This window comes from Somniosus microcephalus, unplaced genomic scaffold (genome assembly GCF_052327205.1).
Source record: "Somniosus microcephalus isolate GS21.2 unplaced genomic scaffold, FLI_Smic_1.0 unresolved_chr7, whole genome shotgun sequence".
Taxonomy (NCBI): domain Eukaryota; kingdom Metazoa; phylum Chordata; class Chondrichthyes; order Squaliformes; family Somniosidae; genus Somniosus; species Somniosus microcephalus.
This window is the reverse complement of record NW_028225185.1, coordinates 1,299,817-1,327,370: the sequence shown is the minus strand read 5'-3', so window position 1 is coordinate 1,327,370 and position 27,554 is coordinate 1,299,817. Positions and strand designations below refer to the sequence as shown.

At 51.9% G+C, this 27,554-nt stretch overlaps 1 protein-coding gene across 1 annotated transcript in view; it reads right to left on the bottom strand.

Moving 5' to 3' along the window:
* Positions 1-27,554, bottom strand: part of LOC147086344 (uncharacterized) — a 58,078-nt gene that overhangs the window by 10,910 nt on the left and 19,614 nt on the right. Inside the window, exons 2-6 of the mRNA XM_085978407.1 lie at positions 17,825-20,352; positions 15,548-15,621; positions 10,939-11,075; positions 10,012-10,160; positions 8,839-8,994 (exon numbers count right to left, since the gene is read on the bottom strand). Of these exons, the coding sequence (XP_085834533.1) occupies positions 8,839-8,994; positions 10,012-10,160; positions 10,939-11,075; positions 15,548-15,621; positions 17,825-20,352 (3,044 nt within the window). The remainder of the gene's footprint in view (positions 1-8,838; positions 8,995-10,011; positions 10,161-10,938; positions 11,076-15,547; positions 15,622-17,824; positions 20,353-27,554) is intronic.

Genomic DNA, 27,554 nt, shown 5'->3' with positions numbered 1-27,554 from the left:
AACTGTTGGGGAGCAGGAAGAAAAGCCCTTGCTGGAAATGCTCTGGCTATGATTGAATAGTGAGTGGAACCAAGCAAGGACAGTCTCAGTGAGCTGGACAATAGAGAAGGATGTTTTGGTCGACCATGTCAAAGGCTGTAGAGGTTGAGGAGAAGGAGAAGGGAAAACGTACCACATTCACAGTCACAGAGGATGCCATGTGAGTGCTGTGGCAGTGGTGGAAACCTGATCAAACACATTCAAACGTGGAGTTGCAGGGAAGATGGACACAGATTTGGGAGGGGACAAGATTTTGGAAACAAAATGGAGGTTGGAGACTATGCCAAGGCTCTCTTGGCTGACCACCCATCTTCCACCCTCATCAAAAGTGATTCCTAACCCACATCAAGTCGCATTAACCCATCGCCTGTGTTGCTGACCTACATCAGCTCGGGTGGTCAGTCCCACTCAGTGACACAGCGGCCTAGAAATTCAGTATAGCCACTTTTGGGGCGGTAAAGTCGGGCGGTCGCTAAAGTTAGCGCCCGCCAGAAAGTGCAGGTCACTTCGCCGAAATTCAGTAGATTTGGCCAAGAGTTTGGGCGAGCGCTGAAACTGGCGTTGCACTCCTATCTTTAGGCGCTAAGCCGGCGGTGCGGACTGATAACGCCGAGGCCGGGCGCAGCGCAGGTGCGGTCATGTTTTGATTGACAGCAGGCACCCTGACGCCGGCCAGCTCTTAAAGGGGGAAGGGTCGACTTGGTCTGCAGCCACACCCTGGATAGTGGAGCCCTGCAGCTAGGCCTGAACACTGCTGGTGGACCCAAATAGCACCTGAAGCCATGGAGAAGGCCCGTGAACGAGCGCAGCGCTTCTCCCAGCATGCTTTGAGGGTGCTGGTTAGGGGGTTGGAAAGGTACAAAGAGATCTTGTGCCCGGACAGTGGCAAGAAGGCTCCCAGGAGGCAGTACAGGAGAGCCTGGAGGAAAATCGCCCAGAGGGTGTCAGCCAACAGCGATGTCCCCAGGACTGGTGACCAATGCCGCAAGAAGTACAACGACCTCACTCGGATGGTCAGGGTGAGTACCCTTTCCAGTGTCCTCCTCATCCTTGCATGTGCACCTCACATTATGGGCAAAGGGACCTCAAAGGCCTAATGGCCAGCCCTCCTCCAGCAGCTATGGCACTGGCATGATCCTCAATAGCACTTTCTGCACTTAACACACTGGCCAAGCTATTCCACCATGGGAGGCAGTGCACACAACAACAGGCCACCACACTGGCCAAGCTATTCCACCATGGGAGGCAGTGCACACAACAACAGGCCACCACACTGGCCAAGCTATTCCACCATGGGAGGCAGTGCACACAACAACAGGGCACCACACTGGCCAAGCTATTCCACCATGGGAGGCAGTGCACACAACAACAGGCCACCACAATGTACTTAGAGGCCGTCCTTTCTCTTGCAGGCCAAGATGGCCCGGAATTTGAAGAGCCAGAATGTCACCGGGGGAGGCCGTACCCAGTTCCAGGAGCTCAGTGAGCTGGAGGAGAGCGTGGCTCGACTCATGCGTGGCCGGGTGACTGGCCCTGTTGCCATTGGAGATGCCGACCCTGTGCTGCGCCCCAATGGTAAGGACATGACCGTTTGGACCTCTCTCGTTCCCCTAGCGCATCAGACCTACATCCTTTGCCACTGTCCGACCAATGCGCTGAATGCCACCACTCATGCCTCCCTCGCTGATGCCCTGTCCTCACTCTAAAGCTACTCTTGTGCCTTCCTGCTTTCAGCTGGTGAGGAGAAGGTCCTTGAAGCTGAGAGTGCCAGTCCCTCGGAAGAGGAGGACGACGAGGACCAACAGGAAGGCGGCACATTGGGCGAAGCCTCATCCGTGCCAGGGGATGGCAATGGAGGGGAGACGTCTTGCCTGGAGGAGAGCCAGGGGGAAGTGCTGCAGGGGGGTGTAGCTCCTGGGCCCAGTGGCGTCCAGGCACGTGGGAAGGGTCGGGCAGAACGGCGGCCTTCTCCCCAGAGGGGACAAGTGTTGCAGGGGAGGCCAGTTCCTGGGCCCAGTGGCGTCCAGGCACGTGGGAAGGGTCGGGCAGAACGGCGGCCTTCTCCCCAGAGGGAGAGTCCGGCCTCCAGTCCGGAGACGGTCCTCGCCCAGGAGGTGCGCCTCCTAGATGAAATGTCCGCGGATTCTGAGCGCCGCCACAAGGAGTTCATGGGGGTTGTGGGACAGTTGCCTCAGGCCATTGAGTCCCTGGCTCATAGTGTGGCCGCTTTCGGGGACTCACAGGCCAGGGGTGTCGAACAACTCGCGGCAGCACAGGACAGGGGTGTCCAGCAACTCGCGGCAGCGCAGGACAGGGGTGTCCAGCAACTCGCGGCAGCGCAGGACGCGAGTCGCGAGTTCATGAGTGGTGCCGTGCAGACACTTACTGATCTGATGCGGGCACAGACCAGGGCAGTTCGGGCACTCACTTCTGCCACACTCGCTGTGTCGCGGAAGCATCGCCAGGGCACCCGCCGCCCTGCTGCAGCACAGCGGTCTGGCCTCCACCAGATTGCTGCGCTTGCTGCACTGCCAGCCCGGCCGAGTGCCAGTCTCTGGCGACCAGCGAGCGCCTGGCATCAGCCAGCTTGCCCCCATTGCTGCAGCCGCCACTGCAACTCCCCCAGCCAAGGTGCGACGAGCTGCTGCAGAGACTGATGCTGCCCAGTCACAGCTGCAGCAGTCAGCAGCCGGCCCCTCCAGGGCCGGTCCTCGTCTAGGCCGACCCCCAAGGGCATCTGCCGTCACGCATTCTGCCCCTCAGGAGCCTTCCCCCAGCCTTGCAACACCCACAGGGCCCAGGTTGAGGCGGAGCAACAGGTCGGGCAGGGGCCGCACAAGGCTGCACAAGGACTCGCCCTCTCGGCACACCCAGTAGAGTGTGTTGGCAACAGTTTTTTTTATATGGGGGTGTTTGCGTTGTGGGGGGGGCTTATTTTGGTAAGGCCGAGGATGAAGGCCAATTGGATGGGCAAGTTTTGTTATTCCTCCCCAGGTTGTGGGAGTGAGATATTTTTGTGACTGTTTTTTGGGGGTCTTGTCTGTTTTTCTGTTTCATGTGGGAAGGGCCCTGAGTTTGTTAAATAAAGCTTTTTATTTATTCAGCTTGTCCAGGTGTCATGTTTCCAGTGGTTGTTGCGTTAAGCGGCTGAGGGCTTGCGGAGCGGCTGCATTCAGGTGCGTTCATTGTCACAATCCATTCCCTGACAGGGGGCCTAGAAGTGTCGTTCAATAAGCTGCCGGCGGACGGCCCTTGGACCTTGTGGCTCCCTCCTGGGCTGGTACTCCTCCTCCTCCTCCTCCTCCTCCTCATGGTCCTCCTGCGCGTCCTCCTGAGGTGGTGGTGCAACGTCAGGTGGCAGTGCCTGAGTCCTGCGGATAGCCAGGTTGTGCAGCATGCAGCAAACGACGACGAACTGGGAGACTCTATCCGGCGAATACTGTAGAGATCCGCCGGAGCGATCCAGGCAGCGGAACCGTTGCTTGAGGACGCCAATCGTTTGCTCTATGATGTTCCTTGTGGCTTGATGGCTTTCGTTGTATGCCTCCTCCGCAGGGGTCCTGGGCGCGCGGAGCGGGGTCATGAGCCATGTACACAAAGGGTAGCCCTTGTCCCCAATAAGCCATCCCCTTGGTGGAGGCTGTGCCTCGAACATGTCAGCCACAGCAGTCTGGCGCAGGATAAATGCATCGTGGCTGCTTCCTGGAAAGCGGGCATTGACAGCTAGGATGCGCTGCCTGTGGTCACACACCAGCTGTACATTGAGGGAATGGTAGCCCTTCCGGTTGCGGTAATTCTCGGCATTGTCGATAGGTGCCCGCATAGCCACATGCGTGCAGTCAATGGCGCCCTGCACCATGGGGAAGTCCGCGATCCTGCCAAATCTGACTGCACGCTGCTCCTGCCTCTCTAGGGTCATGGGGAAGGAGATGAATTGGTGTCTCCTCGCGAAAAGGGCATCGGTGACCTGCCGGATGCAGCGATGCACGGCGAACTGGGAGATGTTCGCTATGTCCCCAGCAGCGGCTTGGAAGGAGCCGCTTGCATAAAAGTTCAGAGTCACCGTGACCTTCACTTCCACCGAGAGAGACGTCCTGCACATCAGCTGTGGACGCAGATCTCTGTGAAGCAGCTGGCAGATCTCTGCAACCACCTCCCTTCTGAAGCGCAGCCTCTTAACACAATGCGCGGCAGTCATGGTGAGATAGGACACCTGCTGCCGGTATTCCCTGAGTGGGTAAGGCCTACGTTGCCGACGCCTGATGGCCCCTCTGCGTCTAGGCATGGCTGGCCCTCTCACACAGCGTCTGCGAGCCCTTCGCACATAATGCTGGAACTGAGGGTTGGAACCCCATACAGCCCCTATAATAAACTTGCAAACAGTTAAATCACAATGATTCAAATTTCCAAGCTCTGGCCAGAAGCCAAAAATACCTCTCCTATGTTGTCCCAAATCAGTAAGCTCTATTCCTTGGTCTCTGTCCAGAAATCCAAAGCACTGAAGTCATTGCAGCAAAATGGCTGGGCTTTATAGGTCAGTGTAAGTGCCCTTTAATTCGCGCTCCCCGAGGCCCACAGGGCCTCTGTTGCGTTCCACTTCACAGTTCTTAACAGCGCCACGCCCACATTGGCCGGGCGCCACTGAATTTCTGGTTTGGGGCGCACAAACAGCGTTGCACGACGAAATGACGTCATAAGCTGCGCGCGCAGCTGAGCGGGCGCAAACACTTTACGCCGGCGCTAAATGTCAACTGAAGTTGGGCGTAGGCGCAGATCGTTCTGCGCCCGGGCGCTAAGTGCCTAGCGCTGCAAATCTACCCCTCTTATGGCGTTAGCGGCTGGTGAACGCAACTGAATTTCTCGGCCAGCAGGTTTAATAGGTCCCGTTCGGGTCTACAGCACCAATGCTCAAAGCTTCTTTTGCCACTTTTCCTTCCCGCCTGTCCTGTAAGTGTCAGCTGCTCCACTCTACTCTCCCCGTGTGACCATGCTTCCTGTTTGAGCCTTGACAGAGGATGTTGTTGGGCTATTAGAACGTGCGGGGGCATCACATCACAACCCTCCTTAGCTCAGGGTGTGGAGGCTAATTGTAGTGGGCCAACTCCTGAGATCAGCAAGTATAGTTGGGGATCAAAACTGGGGCTTCCCTGGTCTGTCTGACTGAATAATATACCAGGCAGTGCATTTAAGTGCAGTGCACTTGGCCATGGGTGTCGTTCCTATGCATGAGGAGAGAGGAAGAATACACAGAGGAAACCTCCTGTACCTTTCACGTCTGCATTCTAATAACTGACATGTGAAGGAAATTAAACTCAACCCTAGACCTAAGAAAAAGCAAAGAATCTGACTCCAGGTCCTGCCAGGCCTCATTAGCAGAACACAGACAGACAGAGTCAGGTCCAGATTTTAATCCAGGTACACACACCTGAGCAGGTACATCCTGGTCAAACAGTGTAAACAAACAGATGGAACAATCACAGAATCCAGGTGCTGTAGTGCCCTGGTGAGCTCATCAAGGCTTGTGACTGTAAACAGAAAAGGCGAGCAACACAAACAATGCAGAGAGCCGGGAGCTGGCTCCCAGCGGAGGAGCCTGTTGTACAAACAGAAGCAGCCTGAAAAACCAAAGCAGCATTTTCTGGCCAGACAAGCACCGACACACAGACCTTTCTAAATGCACATTGGAAAGTGGTCCTCCTGCAGAATGACCCCCTTCTACTGTTCTCCAGGGCGGGGGTAACAAACACAGAGCGACTGTTCGCCAAGCTAATTTAGAGGCGGGTCAGAAAAAATACTCGATTTCTTTTTTTTTTTTTTTAAAAGGCACAAACCTTTTCCTCCCCATGACTGAGTAGATGCACTGCTTTTAATCCATGAATCCAAAGTTCAACCCCTGGTCTGTGTAAAATTAATCAAACTCAGCCAGGGCACCAAAAAAACGCTGCAATTGCCCTCAGCGCCTCTGGTCTAGAGGAGATGGGGAACTCGGCCAGGGTTCCTGATCACTATCCAATAAATCCTCCTGGAAATGTCATGGATGTGGATATCAGATGAGGACAGGACTGAACTTGGCTGCAAATCTCTGCAAGGCAAAGTAAACTGTCCACATTTACTCCCTGGCCTCACACATGAAGAATGGTCGCTTGTGAGGTACTGGGGTAGCTGGCACTCTAGGAACCCACGTCCCAAAAAGAGTCAATGCCTTCAGGAGGGCACACAAGAATAAATGCATTTAATGAAAATAATGCCCTCGGGGAACATTATATAGAGAGGAAACAAGTATTCAAACGCATGCACCAAGAGAAATTCTTACAATCCATGGGGCTGACTACACACGCTCTGACCAGTAGGGTCCCACATTACAACAGTGACTGCACTTCAACAAGTACTTCATTGGCTGTAAAGCGCTTTGAGACGTCCGATGGTCGTGAAAGGCGCTATCGAAATGCAAGTCTTTTTTTTCTTTTTGTAGTTATCTCCCAGAGACACCCTAGTCAGGATACAGATGTCTCAGCATACAATTATCTCCGAGACACCATTATCAGGGCATGCTCATCTCCATAAGAAATCCCAGTGTATCAAATTCTCGCCAAGAGACCCCAGTACTGTATATTGATTCCCCCGAGAGCCCAGTCAGTGTCTTGATATCTTGTTTGAGGATTGTGTGGCCACTCTATCTGTTTCCTCTTTAATTCTCCTGCTGATGAAGTGTGGTAGCCGCTCCCCACTCATTATCAGGCTGACCTCAGAATGCCTGCATGTGGGAGACTCTGAACATATTTTTACAGCAGATCAGAGCACAGATTATCAGTGTATGCCCCTCCATCACAGAGCTACACCGCACAGTCTCCTCCAGGGTGTGTCCCGCTAAGCATTCCAATAGTTGCTCCCACAATGGCTGTGAGTTTAAGCACTAAGCTACTGAGCCAGAGACCAGGAAGGTCCCATTCCCCTCTGTGCTGAGCTAGTTAATCTCAGAGATGGGACAGCATTAGAGGAGCTTTGCTTACAATCATCAAATCATAGAATGGTTACAACACAGGAGGCCATTCGGCCCGTTGAGCTCGTGCCGGCTCGCTGCAAGAGCACTTCAGCTAGTCCCACTCCCCCGCCCTTTCCCCGTAGCCCTGCAAATTTCTTTCCTTCAGATACTTAGCCAACTCCATTTTGAAAGTTGTGATTGAGTCTGCCTCCACCACCCTTTCAGGCAGTGTATTCCAGATCCTAACACTCGCTGCGTAAAAACGTTTTTCCTCACGTCGCCTTTGCCAATCACCTTAAATCTGTGTCCTCTGGTTCTTGACCCTTCTGCCAATGGGAACAGTTTCTCCCGATCTACTCTATTCCAGACTCCTCATGATTTTGAACACCTCCATCAAATCTCCTCTCAATCTTCTCTGCTCCAAGGAGAACAACCCCAGTTTCTCCAGTCTATCCACGTAACTGAAGTCCCTCATCCCTGGAATCATTCTCCTAAATCTTTTCTGCACCCTCTCTAAGGCCTTCACATCCTTCCTAAAGTGTGGTGCCCAGAATTGGACACAGTACTCCAGTTGGGGCCGAACCAGTATTTTGGCTTAGCAACATAGTGGGACAGGAAAGGAGGGAAAATGCAGCTAGGTTCCTCAGCCCTGATTGCCTTACAGTGACAGAACAAAGTTCCAATTTTCCTGGGGCCAATATTTATCCCTCAATCAACATAACTAAAACAGATTATCTGGTCATTATCACATTGCTGTTTGTGGGAGTTTGCTGTGTGCAAATTGGCTGCCGTGTTTCCCTACATTACAACAGTGACCTTTATTGCAAGTGGGTTGGAGTATAAGAGTGAGGAAGTCTTGCTACAATTGTACAGGGCCCTGGTGAGACCACACCTGGAGTACTGTGCACAGATTTAGTCTCCTTATCTAAGGAAGGATATCCTTACCTTGGAGGCGGTGCAACGAAGGTTCACTAGATTGATTCCTGGGATGAGAGGGCTGTCCTATGATGAGAGATTGTGTAGAATGGGCCGATACTCTCGGGAGTTTAGAAGAATGCAAGGTGATCTCATTGAAACATACAAGATTCTGAGCGGGATTGACAGGGTAGATGCTGAGAGCTTGTTTCCCCCTGGCTGGAGAGTCTAGAACTAGGGGGCACAGTCTCAGGATAAGGGGCCGGCCATTTAAGACTGAGATGAGGAGGAATTTCTTCACACAGAGAGGGTTGTGAATCTTTGGAATTCTCTACCCCAGAGGGCTGTGGATGCTCAGTCGTTGAGTATATTCAAGGCTGAGATCGATAGATTTTTGAACTCTAGGGGAATCGAGGGATATGGGGATCGGGCGGGAAAGTGGAGTTGAGGTCGATGATCAGCCTTGATCTTATTGAATGGCGGAGCAGGCTCGAGGGGCGGATGGCCGATTCCTGCTCTTATTTCTTATATTCTTATGACTACACTTCAAAAAGTACTTCATTGGCTGTAAAGCGCTTTGGGACATCTGGTCGTAGTGAAAGGCGCTACAGAAATGCGAGTCTTTTCAGGAATTTTCAATTTAACTTTGAAGTAAGACATTTGTTTAGAAATGTGTTTACAACACAACTGCTTTCTGAATGCCTGCATTAAGTCACATCTACCTCCATTGCCAATCACAGTCTCAGTTCTTTGCTCCGAGACCAAGAACTTTCCAGCTTCTACCGGTCACAGAATTTTAATCCGAATCAAGAGTGCCCCGTCAATGCCTTCCCACTCCAAGTCTCTCCTTCATAGCTCGAGGACTAAAGCATGCAGCTACCCCTTCACATTGATCATCCTACCTGGTTGTAGGAGTTCGGCTTGCCATTGGGTGCGGTGAACCTGCTATGAGACATGTACTGCGGGTAATCGTTCCGATCTGCCATTGGGTAGTATGACCCTCGAGAACCAAAATAATCGAACTGCCCATACTTTTTGCGGCGACATAAGTAAATGATCTAGAAAGAGTGTGGGGGTGAAATGAAGAACAGGTTAGCTCTAACAGCCAAAACAAGGATGTTGTAGTCTGAGCGAAATTGACAAATTCTCATTTATAATTTTCAAAAATCACACAAGAAGTTTGGAAATGTTAATACCACAGCTAAAAGACAAAACCACCCCCCCCCCCCCCAAACTCATAACACAATCTGCACAGGGCACAACTCCAAACACCTTTTATTTTATAAAGCCTGCAGAAGGCCTTGCAGACAAATCCTAGATCGAACTCGAGTTTCAGTGAAGTTATCCACTTTGATAGAAAAAACAGAAAGGCAGAGTATTTCCTAAATGGTGAAAGATTGGGGAATGCAGATGCTCAAAGGGACCTGGGTGTCCTTGTACATGAGTCACTGAAAGTGAATGTGCAGGTGCAGCAAGCCATTAGGAAGGTAAATGGTATGCTGGCCTTCATTACAAGAGGATTTGAGTACAGGAGTAAAGAAGTCTAGCCTCTAGCTAGAATACCTAGCCTCTGACCTGCTCTTGTTGCCACAGTATTTATGTGGCTGGTCCAGTTAAGTTTCTGGTCAATGGTGACCCCCCAAGATATTGATGCTGGGGGATTCGGCGATGGTAATGCCGTTGAATGTCTCGCTTGTTGGAGATAGTCATTGCCTGGCACTTGTGTGGCGCGAATGTTACCTGCCACTTATCAACCCAAGCCTGAACGTCGCCCAGATCTTGTTGCATGCGGGCATGGACTGCTTCATTGTCTGAGGAGTTGTAAATGGCACTGAACACTGTGCAGTCATTAGCGAACATCCCCATGTCTGACCTTATGTTGGAGGGAAGGTCATTGATGAAGCAGCTGAAGATCTTGCTGGTACAGGACCCCCAGAGAGAGAGATATGCAGGAGGCAGTGGAAACCCTTTCTTAATAATCAGGGCTTTGCAGTAAGGGAGAGAGAGGAGGGGCAAAGCTGGAAGAGAGGACAGCCAATGGGCAGAGACACGCACCAAAATCATTGAAGACTTACAATCAAGAGGAAGATGATGATGATGATCAGGAGGATGACACAGGCGAGGACCAGAAGAGCAATGCCCCAGCCGGGTACAATAGGAGCCTGGGCTGGCGTGGCTGTGTTGGCGATGGTGGTTGTACTGTCGGGGGATCTTAGCTTTTTCACTAAACAAACAAAAATAAAATAAATACAGAGCAAGTGTCTTTTCTCTCACATTTAATTTCCATTTTGCAGACAATGAGAAACATAAGAATGAGAAATGGCCTCTCAGCCATCCACACTCCATTTCAGGGTCCCACATAGGGTTTCATCTTTTTCCTGCCACAGACCCGTGACCCCTTTACTCCCTGCTAAATCAGGACTCGATACAGTGCCTGTTGAATGCTTCACTGGAGTCAGTCTGTTCCACAAGGAAAGAAAATTGCAGGGCTCCGGGGAAAGGGCAGAGTAGTGGGACTAGCTGAGAGTGCTCATGGGCTGGATGGGCCGAATGGCCTTCATCCATGCTGTAACCATTCTATGATTCTAAGTCACTAGCTCCCTATTTGAAGATATTATAATCATGGTCTCAGAATTTAGTTTTTGTTCTCTACCTCATTCCTCCTTTTCATAATCTCCTCCAGCCCTCAAATTTTATTTCCTATTCACTGCTTCTCCCCTGAACAAGGTGACAGTGCTGTTCCACAAGTGATTACTATTTGCATGCCCTGTCCAATTGACTATGCTTCATGTGGGTGGTGAGTCCGCAGAGCTTGCTGGGGTGGGGGGGGGGGGGGGGGTGCGGGGTGAAGAAGAATAAAGAAATTCACCTCACTGCAACTTTTCAGCCAATCACAAAACAGCACTGGTCAATCCCCAGCCTCAAAGGAATGAGCCTTACTGAACCAGTGTTATTCCCATCTCTCTTACCAGCCTTCTGACAGCCTGAGCAAATAACGCTACCTTTTATGTCGTTGATCTTCAGATTGTTGTCTGTATTGTTCGTCAGGGCTTTTTCAAGCTGTACCTCAACATTGTTCGAGTTTACAGAGCTGTTTGTTTTGAAGGTAGTTTTAGTTTCAGCAATGACTGATCCCTTCCTTAAGAAGAAAACAAAATAACCAGTCACAAACCATTGATTAAACACTCTGCTTCAGAGGGGCAGCAGCATTGGGCACAGCCTTACACACTAGAAAAGCCCCAGCTGTTAGGCAGCAGCAGAAGCCCAATAATTGGCATCTTTGGGCTAAGGACATCCCTTTTTTACCCAGCAGCAGGAGGGTAGCAGCTGCAGTAATAACCCAATCCCTTAACAAAAGCTTTGCATTGCTTCAATGTACCCAAGATAGGGGAGGCCCGTATTCCTTCCAGGGAAATTACAATCTGAAAACTTAAAACTCCTGATGGGGGTTACACAAATTAGGGTTGTATTCCCTAGAATTTAGAAGGTTAAGGGGTGATCTGATTGAAGTTTTCAAGATATTAAGGGGAACAGAAAGCGAACAGAAAGGAAGTTATGATGAACCTTTATAAACCACTGGTTCGGCCTCAACTGGAGTACTGTGTCTAATTCTGGGCGCCGCACTTTAGGAAGGATGTGAAGGCCTTAGAGAGGGTGCAGAAAAGATTTACGAGAATGGTTCCAGGGATGAGGGACTTCAGTTACGTGGATAGACTGGAGTAGCTGGGGTTGTTCTCCTTGGAGCAGAGAAGATTGAGAGGAGATTTGAGGTGTTCAGAATCATGAGGGGTCGAGACAGTCGATAGAGAGAAACTGTTCCCATTGGCGGAAGGGTTGAGAACCAGAGGACACGGATTTAAGGTGATTGGCAGAAGAACCAAAGGCGACATGAGGAAAAACTTTTTTACGCAGCGAGTGGTTAGGATCTGGAATGCACTGCCTGAAAGGGCGGTGGAGGCAGACTCAATCGTGGCTTTCAAAAAGGAAATGGATAAGTACCGGAAGGAAAAAAATGTGCAGGGCTACGGGGAAAGGGCGGTGGAGTGGGACTCGCTGAAGTGTTCTTGTAGAGAGCCGGCACGGGCTCGACGGGCCGAATGGCCTCCTCTGTGCTGTAACCATTCTATGATTCTATGAATAGAGAGAAGCACCTAGGACGAGGGGGCATAGTCTAAAGATTAGAGTCAGACCTTTCAGGGGTGAAATTAGGAAACACTTCTACACACAAAGTGGGTAGAAGTTTGGAACTCTCATCCACAAATAGCAACTGATGCTGGATCAATCTGTTAATTTTAAATCTGAGATTGATTCACCAAAGGTATTAAGGGATATGGGCCAAAGGCAGGCAGATGGAGTTAGGTCACAGATCAGCCATGATCTCATTGAATGGTGGAACAGGCTCGAGAGGCTGAATGGCCTCCTCCTGTTCCTATGTTCCTGTCCCCACCTTAGAACCTGCTATCATCTTGGACAAAGAAGCTGGTACAATATATTTACACACAGAAGCACCTGCTTACTCTTCCCCCCCACCCCGCCCCGAAACCTGCCTTCTGACAGCATTGACTCCCCAAACCCCCCTGACAGCATTGACTATCCCAAACCCCCCTTCTGACAGCATTGACTCCCCCAAACCCCCTTCTGAAAGCATTGACTCCCCCAAACCCCCCTGACAGCATTGACTATCCCAAACCCCCCTTCTGACAGCATTGACTCCCCCAAACCCCCTTCTGAAAGCATTGACTCCCCCAAACCCCCCTGACAGCATTGACTATCCCAAACCCCCCTTCTGACAGCATTGACTCCCCCAAACCCCCCTGACAGCATTGACTATCCCAAACCCCCCTTCTGACAGCATTGACTCCCCAAACCCCCCTGACAGCATTGACTCCCCCAAACCCCCCTTCTGACGGCATTGACTCCCCAAACCCCCCTGACAGCATTGACTATCCCAAACCCCCCTTCTGACAGCTTTGACTCCCCCAAACCCCCTTCTGAAAGCATTGACTCCCCCAAACCCCCCCCGACAGCATTGACTATCCCAAACCCCCCTTCTGACAGCATTGACCCCCCCAAACCCCCCTGACAGCATTGACTATCCCAAACCCCCCTTCTGACAGCATTGACTCCCCCAAACCCCCTTCTGAAAGCATTGACTCCCCCAAACCCCCCTGACAGCATTGACTATCCCAAACCCCCCTTCTGACAGCATTGACTCCCCCAAACCCCCTTCTGAAAGCATTGACTCCCCCAAACCCCCCTTCTGACAGCATTGACTCTCCCAAACCCCCTTCTGACAGCATTGACTCCCCCAAACCCCGCTCTGACAGCATTGACTCCCCCAAACCTCCCTTCTGACAGCATTGACTCCCCCAAACCCCCCTCTGACAGCATTGACTCCCCCAAACCCCCCTTCTGACAGCATTGACTCCCCCAAACCCCCCTTCTGAAAGCATTGACTCCCCCAAACCCCCCTCTGACAGCATTGACTCTCCCAAACCCCCCTTCTGACAGCATTGACTCCCCCAAACCCCCCCCCCGACAGCATTGACTCCCCTAAAACCCCCTTCTGACAGCATTGACTCCCCCAAACGCCCCCCCGACAGCATTGACTCCCCTAAACCCCCCTTCTGACAGCATTGGCTCCCCCAAACCCCCCCCGACAGCATTGACTATCCCAAAACCCCCTTCTGACGGCATTGACTCCCCCAAACCCCCCTGACAGCATTAACTATCCCAAACCCCCCTTCTGACGGCATTGACTCCCCCAAACCCCCTTCTGACAGCATTGACTCCCCCAAACCCCCCTGACAGCATTGACTATCCCAAACCCCCCCTTCTGACAGCATTGACTCGCCCAAAACCCCCTTCTGACAGCATTGACTGTCCCAAACCCCCCTTCTGACAGCATTGACTCCCCAAACCCCCTTCTGACAGCATTGACTCCCCCAAACCCCCCTTCTGACAGCATTGACTCCCCAAACCCCCTTCTGACAGCATTGACTGTCCCAAACCCCCCTTCTGACAGCATTGACTCCCCAAACCCCCTTCTGACAGCATTGACTCCCCCAAACCCCCCTTCTGACAGCATTGACTCCCCAAACCCCCTTCTGACAGCATTGACTCCCCCAAACCCCCTTTCTGACAGCATTGACTCCCCAAACCCCCTTCTGACAGCATTGACTCCCCCAAACCCCCCTTCTGACAGCATTGACTCCCCAAACCCCCTTCTGACAGCATTGACTCCCCCAAACCCCCTTCTGACAGCATTGACTCCCCCAAACTCCCCTTCTGACAGCATTGACTCCCCCAAACCCCCCTGACAGCATTGACTATCCCAAACCCTCCTTCTGACAGCATTGACTATCCCAAACCCCCCTTCTGACAGCATTGACTCCCCAAACCCCCCTTCTGACAACATTGACTTTTGCTGTGGTAAATTTTCACCCACGAGCATACAGTGACTGTTGGCGGGATATTTGACTGTCTGTAGCATCATAAATGAGGCCAGGCTGATCATCCTCCAACATCCAAACAATTTCTAGCTGGAGTCACTGCATAACCACAAAACCATCAGGAAACAGGACCCCTGCTTCCAGCTGCTATTTCACTTCCAGAAATCAAATCCAGGAATTCTTTGGGGAAAGGGTGCTACCAGTGAAGCCCCTATATTTGGAGGAGCAAGAGCAGATCTTTAGGGGACCGGTAAGACAGGTGCGACTCATTCATTATGTTTGCACCTGTTCTTACCCCAGGCCCCTCTTTTAGTGACCCGGGCCGTCCTTCCTGGTGTGCTATGACATAGCTACACCATCGCCTGGAGGTCGACTGCAGACACCTTGTACCACAGGGACAAGTCTTCCTGTGGGTGTGAAAATCACTACTGCACCCCGGCGATATATGGGAAATCAATCTGTCAGCTGTGCACGCATACATCAAGCAAATGACAGACGTCTTGTATGCAAAAGGCAACAAAGACATCACTTTCCCTGTGGAAAGGGGCACAGAACGTTTCCAAGAGTGCAGAGCATCATAGATGGCACTCGTGTACTGTACACTCCTGTCACTTGAAGTGCACAAAGCAACCCTGCTCACAGCAGCTCATCCACTTTCCCAGGCATCAGACAGAGTCGGGTCACTTGGCTCCACATTACACTTCCTTTCCCTTGGTTTTTGCACGGCCTGGCTCGTTCCCTGCACCATTCTTAAAGGCCAACAAATATTTGAATTTCATTTTGAATGATTATAAAAATTGAAACAACATCTGCCCCCATATTGCAGCCACTTACCTTCAAGTGGCCACATCCCTTTAAAGTTGAGCTTGTAGCTAAATTTTCTGCATCCTCTAGAACTCCCAGTGCACGACTAAAGCTTTGCTGAGATTTCATGGTAATTATTCAATTTAGCTGACCCCACAAAATTGCCACAAAACTCAGCTCAGTGTGCTTTTGGATAGCTTTGCACTTACAATTACACATTCCCGGTACTGATTTCGCCGGGACCACAAGATTGAAGCTACAATGTTATTTTAATGGTTTGATGGTAAAAAGGGCAGGACCTCATGGCTGTTCCTCTTCCCACACCTCGAGGTATCACAGAAAGTGAATGATTTACCTGAACTCCAGAATCTCCGTGCCCTCGTACAATAAGCGGAGTGAGCACGTGGAACAACTGAAAGCATTGTCCAGCTGCAACAGAAATTTTACAAAACACTTATGTATCATTTAATGAAAAGAAAAGAAAGTCACCACCAATTGCCCCATACCCTTTCCCACCTCACCAACCCCTGCTCGTACTCTGTGCACATCACCAACAATCCCAAATACAGAAACCCCACAGTGCAGATAGAGGCCACTTCGGCCCATCGAGCCTGCACCGACACATATCCCACCCGATCCCCGTAACCCCTACACCAACACATATCCCACCCGATCCCCGTAACCCCTACACCAACACATATCCCACTCTATCCCTGTAACCCCACGTATTTAATCCCCCTAACACTAAGGGTCAATTTATCATAGCCAATCAACCTAACCCGCACATCTTTGGACTGTGGGAGGAAACCGGAGCACCCGGAGAAAACCCACGCAAACACGGGGAGAATGTGCAAACTCCACACAGACAGTCGCCCGAGGCCGGATTCGAACCCGGGTCCCTGGCGCTGTGAGGCAACAGTGCTAACCACTATGCCACCGTGCTGCCTGGCACTCTTTCCCAACAACTATCCCCAATTCCCTGCTCTCACCACCAACTGCTCTCAGAACCAATTACCTCATATTCCAGTCTTGCCACCAACTGCTAACATAGCCTGTTGTCACCTCAAAAAATCCCCATACCCTGCTTTATTCAAATGCCCACACATCATGTTCTTGCCACTCGCTGCCTCCTACTCATACCCCATTCTCTGCATCTGTAACAGGGTGGAACCTTGATTCAGCCAGGAGATGGACCAGGCACTGTACTGTGTGGGCTTGTCTACTACCTTCTGCCGATAGTAAAGGGGCCAAAAACGGAACTGATGTGACAGGCGATGGAAAGGACTGAGAGATGTGGAGCAGATGTGATTGCAAGATTTAGATCTCCCCACCTCTCACTAACTCAGCCCGTACGCTTACCCACAATATCTCTGTCACAACACAGAGGCCTCTCCTGGCTCTACAGTTGCTGCAGCAATGGATACTCTGCCTTCTGTTTGTACACAGTAAACATTTTGGGAAAGCAGGTATTGCTTTGTGCCCATAGCCAAGAGATAAAGTCTGATGCTGGTTGCCATGGAGACACAGAGAGTTTGGGATCAAGCACAAATTGTGGATTGAGAACCAAACATAGGGCACCTGTTCTGTGATCTGCTCGATTCAAAACCTTTGGGACCAGAATTCAAATCCGGTCAGGGTGAAAGTCTCCTTTGTCTTTTGGCTAAAAGGAGCCGACTTGAAATGAGTTTGGGAAACTCATTCCCAATAAGCTTCAGCTCATCGCACAAAGTTGTCCACAATTTGCCACTTTTTTCAGAGATACCGTAAGAGCAGCTATTGTGGGAAATGAGCTCCAAAATGGTGTTTGAGTAATAAGTTATTTGGCAACCAATCAGGAACCAACACTGACTGACAACCATCCCCAGAGAAGCCTTTTCCTTGCTCCATTTTCTCCTGAAGCTGCTGATTTATGCTGTGGTCCTCCTCTCCATTCTTCATGTGTGCGCCTAGACAGCGAGTGTTGACAAGCTATTTTGCATCCATGGCCCGATCCTGTCCACACACATACACTTCCAGCAAGGCTTACTAGACACCCGATCAAAGCAAGAAAGCTGCCTGAATTCTCCCCTCCCTAGCCTATGACAATCATTAAGGCCCATTTTAGCACCTCTGTTACTACCCAAATGGGAGTGGGCCTTTGGCGTAGCGGTAGCATCCCCACCGCTGGGCCAGAAGGCGTAGGGTTTCGAACCCCGCTCCAGACAGTCCCGGCAAGTGGAGTTGGAGCTCCGGCTCTAAATTCTGGGTTGACATCCAGCGGGATACTTGCGTCCGTGGGTGTGGGTGGCCCCCCCCCCCCTCGTATGGGTTGTGGGAGCCCGTAAAACCCTCCCGCCATAGGACTAACCACCCTAATGGCTGGTACGAAGATGGTTACGGTCACGGAAGGAGCGTTAATCGCGGCCAGAAATCCTTCCACCACTTCATACAGTTCCCCAAAGGGAACAGTGTGAAGACACGTACGACGACGACTACCCAAATGAATTTGGGGAACTTTCCTGGTGTGTCTAATTCAATACTGCCTCCTGGGGATCAGGGACATTTACCCACCGGGTGTGGGGCGATAGAGCTGGAAAGTGTAGTAAGCGTCAACTAGTTCATGCATTTTAAATGTTGCTGTTATTAGACCTACCACTTTAATAACTTGATCACGCAAGGTCTTAAACTCTTCAGAGTTTGTATCCTTCAGGCTGGAGTTAAATATCTTGTTGACAATTCTAAAAGTTACATTGAAGTTGGATATTGGAGCAGCCGTGGCAATGGATGTCTTGGTGGTGGTCTTGGTGGTTGCAGGCACAGTGGACACTGTGGCACTGTTTGGTTGCATGGTGCTCATGGACACTTTACTGGCTGTGGTGCCAGATGTTGTATTGGCACTTGGAGTGGTCTTGCTGGGGCGCTGAGCGGTTGAGGAGTCATTGCTCAGAGTGGTGCTGGTTGGCAGTGATACAGGGCTCAGGCTGGTGGCATTTGCAGGCTCTTGTGTGGTTGCCTGTGTCATGACCGTCACTGTTGCAGAAGCAGTGGAGTTTGTCAAAGGAGAAATAACAGTCACGGTGCTGGGGGGTATTACAGTTTTATTGGTGAAGGCTGTGCTGGTCATTTTCGAAACAACTGTGGAACCCATCGGAGAAGAGGTTGTAGATTGACCAATCACACCAGAACCGGTTGTCATGTTAATTGTTGTCCCAGCATTGTCTGGTGTCATGGTGCTTGTGATGTTTAAACCAGCTGTCGTGGTGCTCGCCGAGGGTGCAGGCATGGTCACCGAGGGCATGGTCGCCAAGGGTGAGGGTGTGGTGGTGCTCTCCGAGGGAGAGGTGCCGGTTGTCGGTGAGGGCGTGGCGGTGCTCTCCGAGGGAGAGGTGCCGGTTGTCGGTGAGGGTGTAGTGGTGCTCTCCGAGGGAGTGGTGCTGGTTGTCGGTGAGAGCGTGGTGGTGCTCTCCGAGGGAGAGGTGCCGGTTGTCGGTGAGGGTGTGGTGGTGCTCTCCGAGGGAGAGGTGCCGGTTGTCAGTGAGGGTGTGGTGGTGCTCTCCGAGGGAGAGGTGCCGGTTGTCGGTGAGGGTGTGGTGGTGCTCCCCGAGGGAGAGGTGCCGGTTGTCGGTGAGAGCGTGGTGGTGCTCTCCGAGGGAGAGGTGCCGGTTGTCGGTGAGGGCGTGGTGGTGCTCTCCGAGGGAGAGGTGCCGGTTGTCGGTGAGGGTGTGGTGGTGCTCTCCGAGGGAGAGGTGCCGGTTGTCGGTGAGGGTGTGGTGGTGCTCTCCGAGGGAGAGGTGCCGGTTGTCGGTGAGGGCGTGGTGGTGCTCTCCGAGGGAGAGGTGCCGGTTGTCGGTGAGGGTGTGGTGGTGCTCTCCGAGGAAGAGGTGCCGGTTGTCGGTGAGAGCGTGGCGGTGCTCTCTGAGGGGGAGGTGCCGGTTGTCGGTGAGAGCGTGGTGGTGCTCTCCGAGGGGGAGGTGCCGGTTGTCGGTGAGGGTGTGGTGGTGCTCTCCGAGGGAGAGGTGCCGGTTGTCGGTGAGAGCGTGGTGGTGCTCTCCGAGGGAGAGGTGCCGGTTGTCGGTGAGAGCGTGGTGGTGCTCTCCGAGGGAGAGGTGCCGGTTGCCGGTGAGGGTGTGGTGGTGCTCTCCGAGGGGGAGGTGCCGGTTGTCGGTGAGGGTGTGGTGGTGCTCTCTGAGGGAGAGGTGGCAGTTGTCGGTGAGGGCGTGGCGGTGCTCTCTGAGGGGGAGGTGCCGGTTGTCGGTGAGAGCGTGGCGGTGCTCTCCGAGGGGGAGGTGCCGGTTGTCGGTGAGGGTGTAGTGGTGCTCTCCGAGGGAGAGGTGCCGGTTGCCGGTGAGGGTGTGGTGGTGCTCTCCGAGGGGGAGGTGCCGGTTGTCGGTGAGGGTGTGGTGGTGCTCTCTGAGGGAGAGGTGGCAGTTGTCGGTGAGGGCGTGGCGGTGCTCTCTGAGGGGGAGGTGCCGGTTGTCGGTGAGAGCGTGGCGGTGCTCTCCGAGGGGGAGGTGCCGGTTGTCGGTGAGGGTGTAGTGGTGCTCTCCGAGGGAGAGGTGCCGGTTGTCGGTGAGGGCGTGGCGGTGCTCTCCGAGAGAGAGGTGGTGGTCGTTGACGATGAGGGTGTGATGGTGCTCTCTGAGGGGGAGGTGCCGGTTGTCAGTGAGAGCGTGGCGGTGCTCTCCGAGGAGGAGGTGGCGGTCGTTGTCGGTGAGGGTGTGGCAGTGCTCTCCGAGGGAGAGGTGCCGGTTGTCAGTGAGAGCGTGGCGGTGCTCTCCGAGGAGGAGGTGGCGGTCGTTGTCGGTGAGGGTGTGGCAGTGCTCTCCGAGGGAGAGGTGCCGGTTGTCAGTGAGAGCGTGGCGGTGCTCTCCGAGGGAGAGGTGCTGGTTGTCGGTGAGAGCGTGGTGGTGCTCTCCGAGGGAGAGGTGCCGGTTGTCGGTGAGAGCGTGGCGGAGTTCACCGAGGGAGAGCTGGCGGTCGTTGTCAGTGAGAGCGTGGCGGTGCTCTCCGAGGAGGAGGTGGCGGTCGTTGTCGGTGAGGGTGTGGCAGTGCTCTCCGAGGGGGAGGTGGCGGTCGTTGTCGGTGAGGGTGTGGTGGTGCTCTCCGAGGGCACAGTTGCCGTTGTGGTTGACAGCTGCGTTAGTGTATCAGTGCTCCCTGTCGTTGAACTTGCTCTCACCACTGGAAAGACAAAAACAAAGATAAATGTGAGAGCGAGGGGAAACCCACAAGTAAACAATCTTCAACAAGGCGGGTTGTGATCCGGTTAAATCACCTACCCCCTCAGTAGAAACACAGCATCAGCTCTTCTGGCACCCGGATAAAAAACGCTGAATTAGCCCCGAGCAGCTCGGAAGGTTAAACCTTGAGCAAACAGTCTTCTGCCGTTACAGAGCATGCTGGCACCAACTGTCTAGGCTCACACATCAAGAATAACCCCGAGTGAGTTACTGGAAGGGAGCAGCCCATTTGGGACTGTACCCCCCCCCCACTTCAAGAAGAGGCAGACAATGGACTCCATTATATGATGTAGGCTGACACTTAGAATCCTAGAATGGTTACAGCACGGAAGAAGGCCATTCGGCCCATTAAGCCCCTGCCGACTCTCAGCTAGTCCCGCTCCCCCGCCCTTTCCCCGTAGCCCTGCAAATTTGTTTTCCTTCAGATACTTATCCAGCTCCCTTTTGAAAGCTGTGATTGAGTCTGCCTCCGCCACCCTTTCAGGCAGTGTATTCCAGATCCTAACCACTCGCTGTGTAAAAAAGTTTTTTCTTACGTCACCTTTGGTTCTTTTGCCAATCACCTTAAATTTGTGTCCTCTGGATCAATGGCAACAGTTTCTCTCTATCTACTCTGCCTCATGATTTTGAACACCTCCATCAAATCTCCTCTCAATTTTCTCTGCTCCAAGGAGAACAACCCCAGCTACTCCAGTCTATCCACGTAACTGAAGTCCCTCATTCCTGGAATCATTCTCATAAATTTTTTCTGCACCCTCTCTAAGGCCTTCACATCCTTCCTAAAGTGCGGTGCCCAGAATTGGACACAATTCTCCAGTTGGGGCCAAACCAGTGTTTTATAAAGGTTCATCATAATTTCCACACTTTTGTACTCTATGGCCCCGATTTTCGGGCAGCTGTCGGGCGGCTTTTCATGCGGCCGTGGTCCGAAAATCGCGGAAAAAGCGGGTCGGGACCCCCCCCCGCCTGATTCCCCGCCCCGTCCGACTTTCGGACTGCCGTTTCCGCGCGCCCCGCTTCAATCCCGGCCGCCGCTGGCGGGACTGCTCGTCGGAGCAGTAACAAGCAATTATCTGCTTGTTGAAGTGGATTTTCCCGTGCCGTTGCGACTTTGGGGCTTTCCCCACCTGAAACCCGCCTGCGGGGAACCCCGCTGCTGAGAGCTGGCGTGAAAACAGCTGGCTTGCTCGCTTGCAGCAGCAGGTCGCTGAGGGCTGAGGGCTGAAGAGGCAGCATTTGCAGGCAGCAGGACCTTGTTGATCAAGGCTTGGGGGAACTTTTTGAAGCCTTAGGAGCAGCTGCAGAAAGCTGGAGCCTCACACACTTCTCCAGTGTGAGCTCCTGGGAAGCCCCTCTCACCACCCTAACTCAGCGCCCCCTCAACGGAGGCATCTGCCAGAAGCATGGGAGGCCTTTGGGACGTTCCCTTCCTGGCATTAGAGGATTTCCAACAGCAGAGGCGGCAGCAGCAGTACCAGGAACAGCAGGATGAGCACCAGGAGCACCAGGCTGCTGCTCACTCACCTGAAGCTGCACAGGCCAGAAGGGGCCAGCGCTTGGAAGTGGCTTGAGAGCAGTTTGCTGCGCTTTAGGGGGCCATGGGGACCTGTTTCTGCACTGGCAGTCCTACTCAGAAGGACTTCCATGAAGATCTGGTTTCTCTGTTCAACAGATGGCCAACGCTCCTCAAGAGATGTCATTCTCTTATGAGCACTCACCATGTTTTCCGTATGCTGGCGAGTTATCTCCTCCATGGAGGTTGCCAACCTTTCCATGGTGCTGCGTTCATGCACCAATGACTCCACAAAGGCTCTGCTCATGGTCGCTATGGACTCCTCCATTCGCTCCACACTCGCAGCGACCCTGGAGACAAAACCTGCCAGAGACTCCTGCATCTGTGCATGGCGATCCATCACCTCTTCTCTTGCGGATGGACCCAGAGGCAGAGGGTCGAGATGCAGCTCAGCTGAGCTGAGCTGGCAGAGCCCTGCGCCCTCCGACGAGGACTCTCCACTGCTGTCCCTGTCTCCAGAATCTGCTGAGGCTCACTTGTCAGCGTGAAACACCAGGTGACAACACTACTCTATGTCCCAAAGGTCCCCCCGAGGTATGAGTGTCTGCGCTGGTGCTGGGTGTGCTTACTTCTGCTGACGCTGCACCCTCAGAGGTTGGAGCTTCCTCTGTGGAGTCTGGCTGCACAGCCTCTTCCTCCTCCACAGTGAGGACAGGGGCTCTGGATGGTACTGTGGGGGAGTAAAGGAAGGAGTTACAGATGTAATGCCAAGGTTCCTCTGGTGACTCCCAGCGAGTTGGCATCTGCTGACACCTGCATCCATGCAGCATTGGTCTCAGTGGGAGGCCTCTTCCTCCCTGACCTAGGGAAGAGGACCTCCCTGTGGGCCCTAACCCCATCCAATAATGCCTGCAGTGAAGCCTCGTCGAATTTGAAGGCAGCTCGGGGTCTGGCACTGGCCACAGCTGCTGCAGGCTCCTCTGCCATCCTGTATGGTTCATTTGGAAGCCTTCAGAGGATGCAGTGCTTGCCATGGACCTTGAAAGCACCACGAATGATGACATCATACTGTGGGGATTTCTGACTCGATTTAGACAATTAGCAAGGCTTTCCACATGCTGGGAATTAATTGGCCAATTGAGGGAAAATTGCGTGGGGCTGGCTGACACTTTTTTATGTGTGTCAGAAGCCCCACATTCGGGGAAATCCAACCATTTCCCACACAAGCCGAAAATCGGGGCCTATACCTCTATTCGTGAAGCCCAGGATCCCGTAAGCCTTTTTAACTGCTTTCTCAACCTGCCCTGCCACCTTCAACGGTTTGTGCACACATACCCGTAGGTCTCTCTGTTCATGCACCCACTTTAGGATTGTACCTTTTAATTTATATGTCCTCTCCTCGTTTTTTATACCAAAATGTATCACTTCACACTTTTCTGCATTAAATTTCATCTGCCACGTGTCCGCCCATTTCACCAGCCTGTCTAGGTCTTCCTGAATACTATCACTCTCCTCCTCACTGTTCACTATACTTCCAAGTTTTATGTCATCTGCAAATTTTGAAATTGTGCCCTGTACACCCACATCCAAGTCATTAATATATATCAAGAAAAGCAGTGGTCCTAGAACCGACCCCTGGGGAACACCACTGAATATCTTCCTCCATCAAGAAAAACCGCCATCTCAGCACAACCCCAGTCCGGCATGAGGTTGAAAAGGCCACCCGACAACTGAAGAACAACAACGCCTCAGGAGCAGATGGAATCCCCGCCGAGGTGCTAAAACATGGCGGAGAAGCACTACTGGCGCGAATACATGAACTCATTTCTCTTATTTGGAGAAATGCCGTAATCGTGACCCTCTTCAAGAAAGATGACAAGTCCGATTGCGATAATTACAGGAGTCTCTCTGCTGTCTGCAGGGAAAGTCATCGCAAGAATCCTCCTCAATTGCCTTCTCCCAGTGGCTGAAGAGCTCCTCCCAGAGTCGCAATGCGGATTCCGCCCACTAAGGGGCACAATGGACATGATCTTCACCGCGCGTCAACTACAAGAGAAATGCAAGGAACAGCACCAACCGCTATACATGGCCGCCTTTGACCTCACAAAGGCCTTCGACACCGTCAACCATGAGGGATTGTGGAGTATCCTCCTCAAAAGTTTGTCATCATCCTCTGCCTGCTTCATGACGACATGCAAGCCGTGATCCTGACCAACGGATCCACCACAGACCCAATTCACGTACGGACCAGGGTCAAGCAAGGCTGTGTCATCGCACCAACGCTCTTCTCGATCTTCCTGGCTGCAATGCTTCATCTCACCCTCAGTAAGCTCCCCGCTGGAGTGGAGCTAATCTACAGTACAAATGGGAAACTGTTCAACCTCCGTCACCTCCAGTCCAGATCCAAGGTCGTCCCATCCTCTGTCATCGAATTACAGTATGCAGATGACGCTTGTGTCTTCGCACACTCGGAGGTCGAACTCCTAAGACAACGGTCCTCTACCAACCTGCCCCCGCCACACAGTACTGCTCCCCGATTATCAAAATCCATGACGAGGCCTTGGACAATGTGGACCACTTTCTATACCTCGGGAGCCTACTGTCAACAAGGGCAGACGTCGATGGTGAAGTCCAACGCTGCCTTCAGTGTGCCACTGCAGCCTTCGGTCGCCTGAGGAAGAGAGTGTTTGAAGACCAGGACCTCAAACCCAGCACCAAGCTCATGGTCTACAGAGCAGTAGTGATACCCGGCCCTCCTATATGCTTCAGCAACATGGACCATGTACAGCAAGCACCTCAAAGCACTGGAGAGGTACCATCAACGCTGCCTGCACAAGATCCTGCAAATCCATTGGCAGGATAGGCGCACCACGTCAGTGTTCTCGCTCAGGCCAACATCCCCAGCATTGAAGCTTTGACCATGCTCGATCAGCTCCGATGGACGGGCCACATGGTCCGCATGCCCAATATGAGACTCCCAAAACAAGCGCTCTACTCGAAGCTCCGACACGGCAAGAGAGCCCCAGGTGGGCAGAGGAAATGCTTCAAGGACACCCTCAAAGCCTCCTTGAAATAGTGTAACATCCCCACCGACACCTGGGAATTCCTGGCCCAAGACCGCACAAAGTGGAGGAGAAGCATCCGTGAAGGCGCTGAACACCTCGAGTCTCTTCGCCGGGAGCAAGCAGAAGGAGCGCACGTCAACCCAAGCACCCCACCCATCCGCCCCTTCAACCACCGTCTGTCCCACCTGTGACAGAGACTGTAGGTCCCGCATTGGACTCATCAGTCACCTGAGAACTCATTTTTAGTGTGGAAGCAAGTCATCCTCGGTTCCCAGGGACTGCCTAAGAGAAGAGTCAAGAAAACCAACTACTCTCTGTTCCCTGTCACTTAGCCAATTCCATATCCATGCTGCCACTGTCCCTTTTATTCCATGGGCTTCAACTTTGTTGCCAAGCCTATTATGTGGCACTTTGTCAAAGGCTTTTTGGAAATCCATGTACACTACGTCAACCGCATTACCCTCATCAACCCTCTCTGTTACCTCATCAAAAAACTCAAATCAAGTTGGTTAAACATGATTTGCCTTTAACAAATCCGTGCTGGCTTTCCTTAATTAATCCACTCCTTTCCAAGTGACCGTTAATTTTGTCCCTGATTACTGTTTCTAAAAGCTTCCCCACGACCGAGGTCAAACTGACTGGCCTGTAGTTGCTGGGTTTATCTTTACACCTTTATTTGAACAAGGATGTAACATTTGCAATTCTCCAGTCCTCTGGCACCAGCCTCATATCAATGGAGGATTGGAATATTATGGCCAGTACCTCCGTGATTTCTGCCCTCAATTCCCTCAGCATCCTAAGATGCATCCCATCCGCTCCTGGTGACTTATCTACTTTAAGTACAGCCAGCCTTTCTAATACCTTTTCTTTATCAATTTTATACTGTCAAGTATCTCTACTACCTCCTCCTTTACTATGTCTATGGCAGCATCTTCTTCCTTGGTGAAGACAGATGCAAAGTACTAATTTAGCTCCTCAGCCATACCTTCTGCCTCCAGACATAGGTCTCCTTTTTGGTCCCTAATTGGCCCCACCCCTCCTCTTACTACCATTTTACTATTTATATGCCTATAGAAGACTTCTGGATTACCTTTTGTGTTAGCTGCCATTCTATTCTCATACCTTCTCTGTCATGAATCTTATCACTCATGGAGAAATGACTCATGAAATAACACTGGGCGGCCAGCTGGTGGCGCCATCCAAGGAGTATAAATACTCGGGCGTGGGCCCAGCTTGTTCAGGACGTTTTTGTAACCAGGAACTAGTGATGTAACTAGAAACTCATGGTTGTGAAACAGTTGATTAAAGCCTTGTTTTACACTCAAACCAAGCGCTCAGTAGTCTTTTTACATCACTCTCTTTGCCCCTCTTATTTTCTTTTTCACTTCTCCTCTGGCCTTTCTGTATACAGCCTGATTCTCAGATGTATTTGCTACCTGACATGTGTCATACGCGCTCTTTCTCTGCTTCATCATATTGGCTATCTGTTTCGTCATCCAGGGAGCTCTGGCTTTAGTTGCCCTGCCTTTCCCCCTCATGGGAATGTACCTCGACTGTACCCAAACTGTTTCCTCTTTAAAGGCAGCCCATTTTTCCACTACAGTTTGGCCTGCCAGTCTTTGATTCCAGTTTACCCGGGCCAGATCCATTCTCATCCCACTGAAATTGGCCTTCCCCCAGTTAAACATTTTTACTCTATAGATTGCTCCCTGTCCTTTGCCATAGCTAATCTAAACCTTATGATACTATGATCACTGTTCCCTAAATGTTCCCCTACTGACACTTGCTCCACTTGACCCACCTCATTCCCCAGAACCAGATCCAGCAATGCCTCCTCCCTTGTTGGGCCGGAAACATACTGATCAAGAAGGTTCTCCTGAACACACTTCAGAAATTCTTCCCCCTCTCTGCCCTTAACACTATTACAATCCCAATCTATATTAGGATAGTTGAAGTCCCCCATTATCACTACTCTATAGTTCTTGCACCTCTCTGTCATTTCTCTGCAAATTTGCTCCTCTATATCTTTCCCACTATCTGGTCTATCGAATACACCTAGTAGTGTAATGGCACCTCTATAATTTCTTAACTCTAGCCATATAGATTCTGTCCTTGACCCCTCCAGGACATCCTCCCTCTCCAGCTCTGTAACATTCTCCTTGATCAATACTGGCACACCACCTCCTATCTTTCCTCCCCTATCTTTCCTGAACATTTATAACCAGGAATATTTAATACCCAATCCTGCCCTTTTTTGAGCCAGGCCTCAGTTATTGCCACAACATCATATTCCCATGTGGCTATTTGTGCCTGCAGCTCACTGACCTTGTTTACTACACTTCGTGCATTCACATACATACACTGTAAACCTATCTTAGACCATCCTGTGTTCTCTCTTAGTCTGACCCCCACAATACCTCACTATTTCTTACTTTAGCGCTCTCTGCCTCTCCCAATCCTTTGAGCACTTTATTTTCCCTTTCTAATGTGACATCCTGGTGCCCATCCCCCCGCCAAATTAGTTTAAACCCTCCCCAACAGCACTAGCAAACGTCCCCGCGAGGA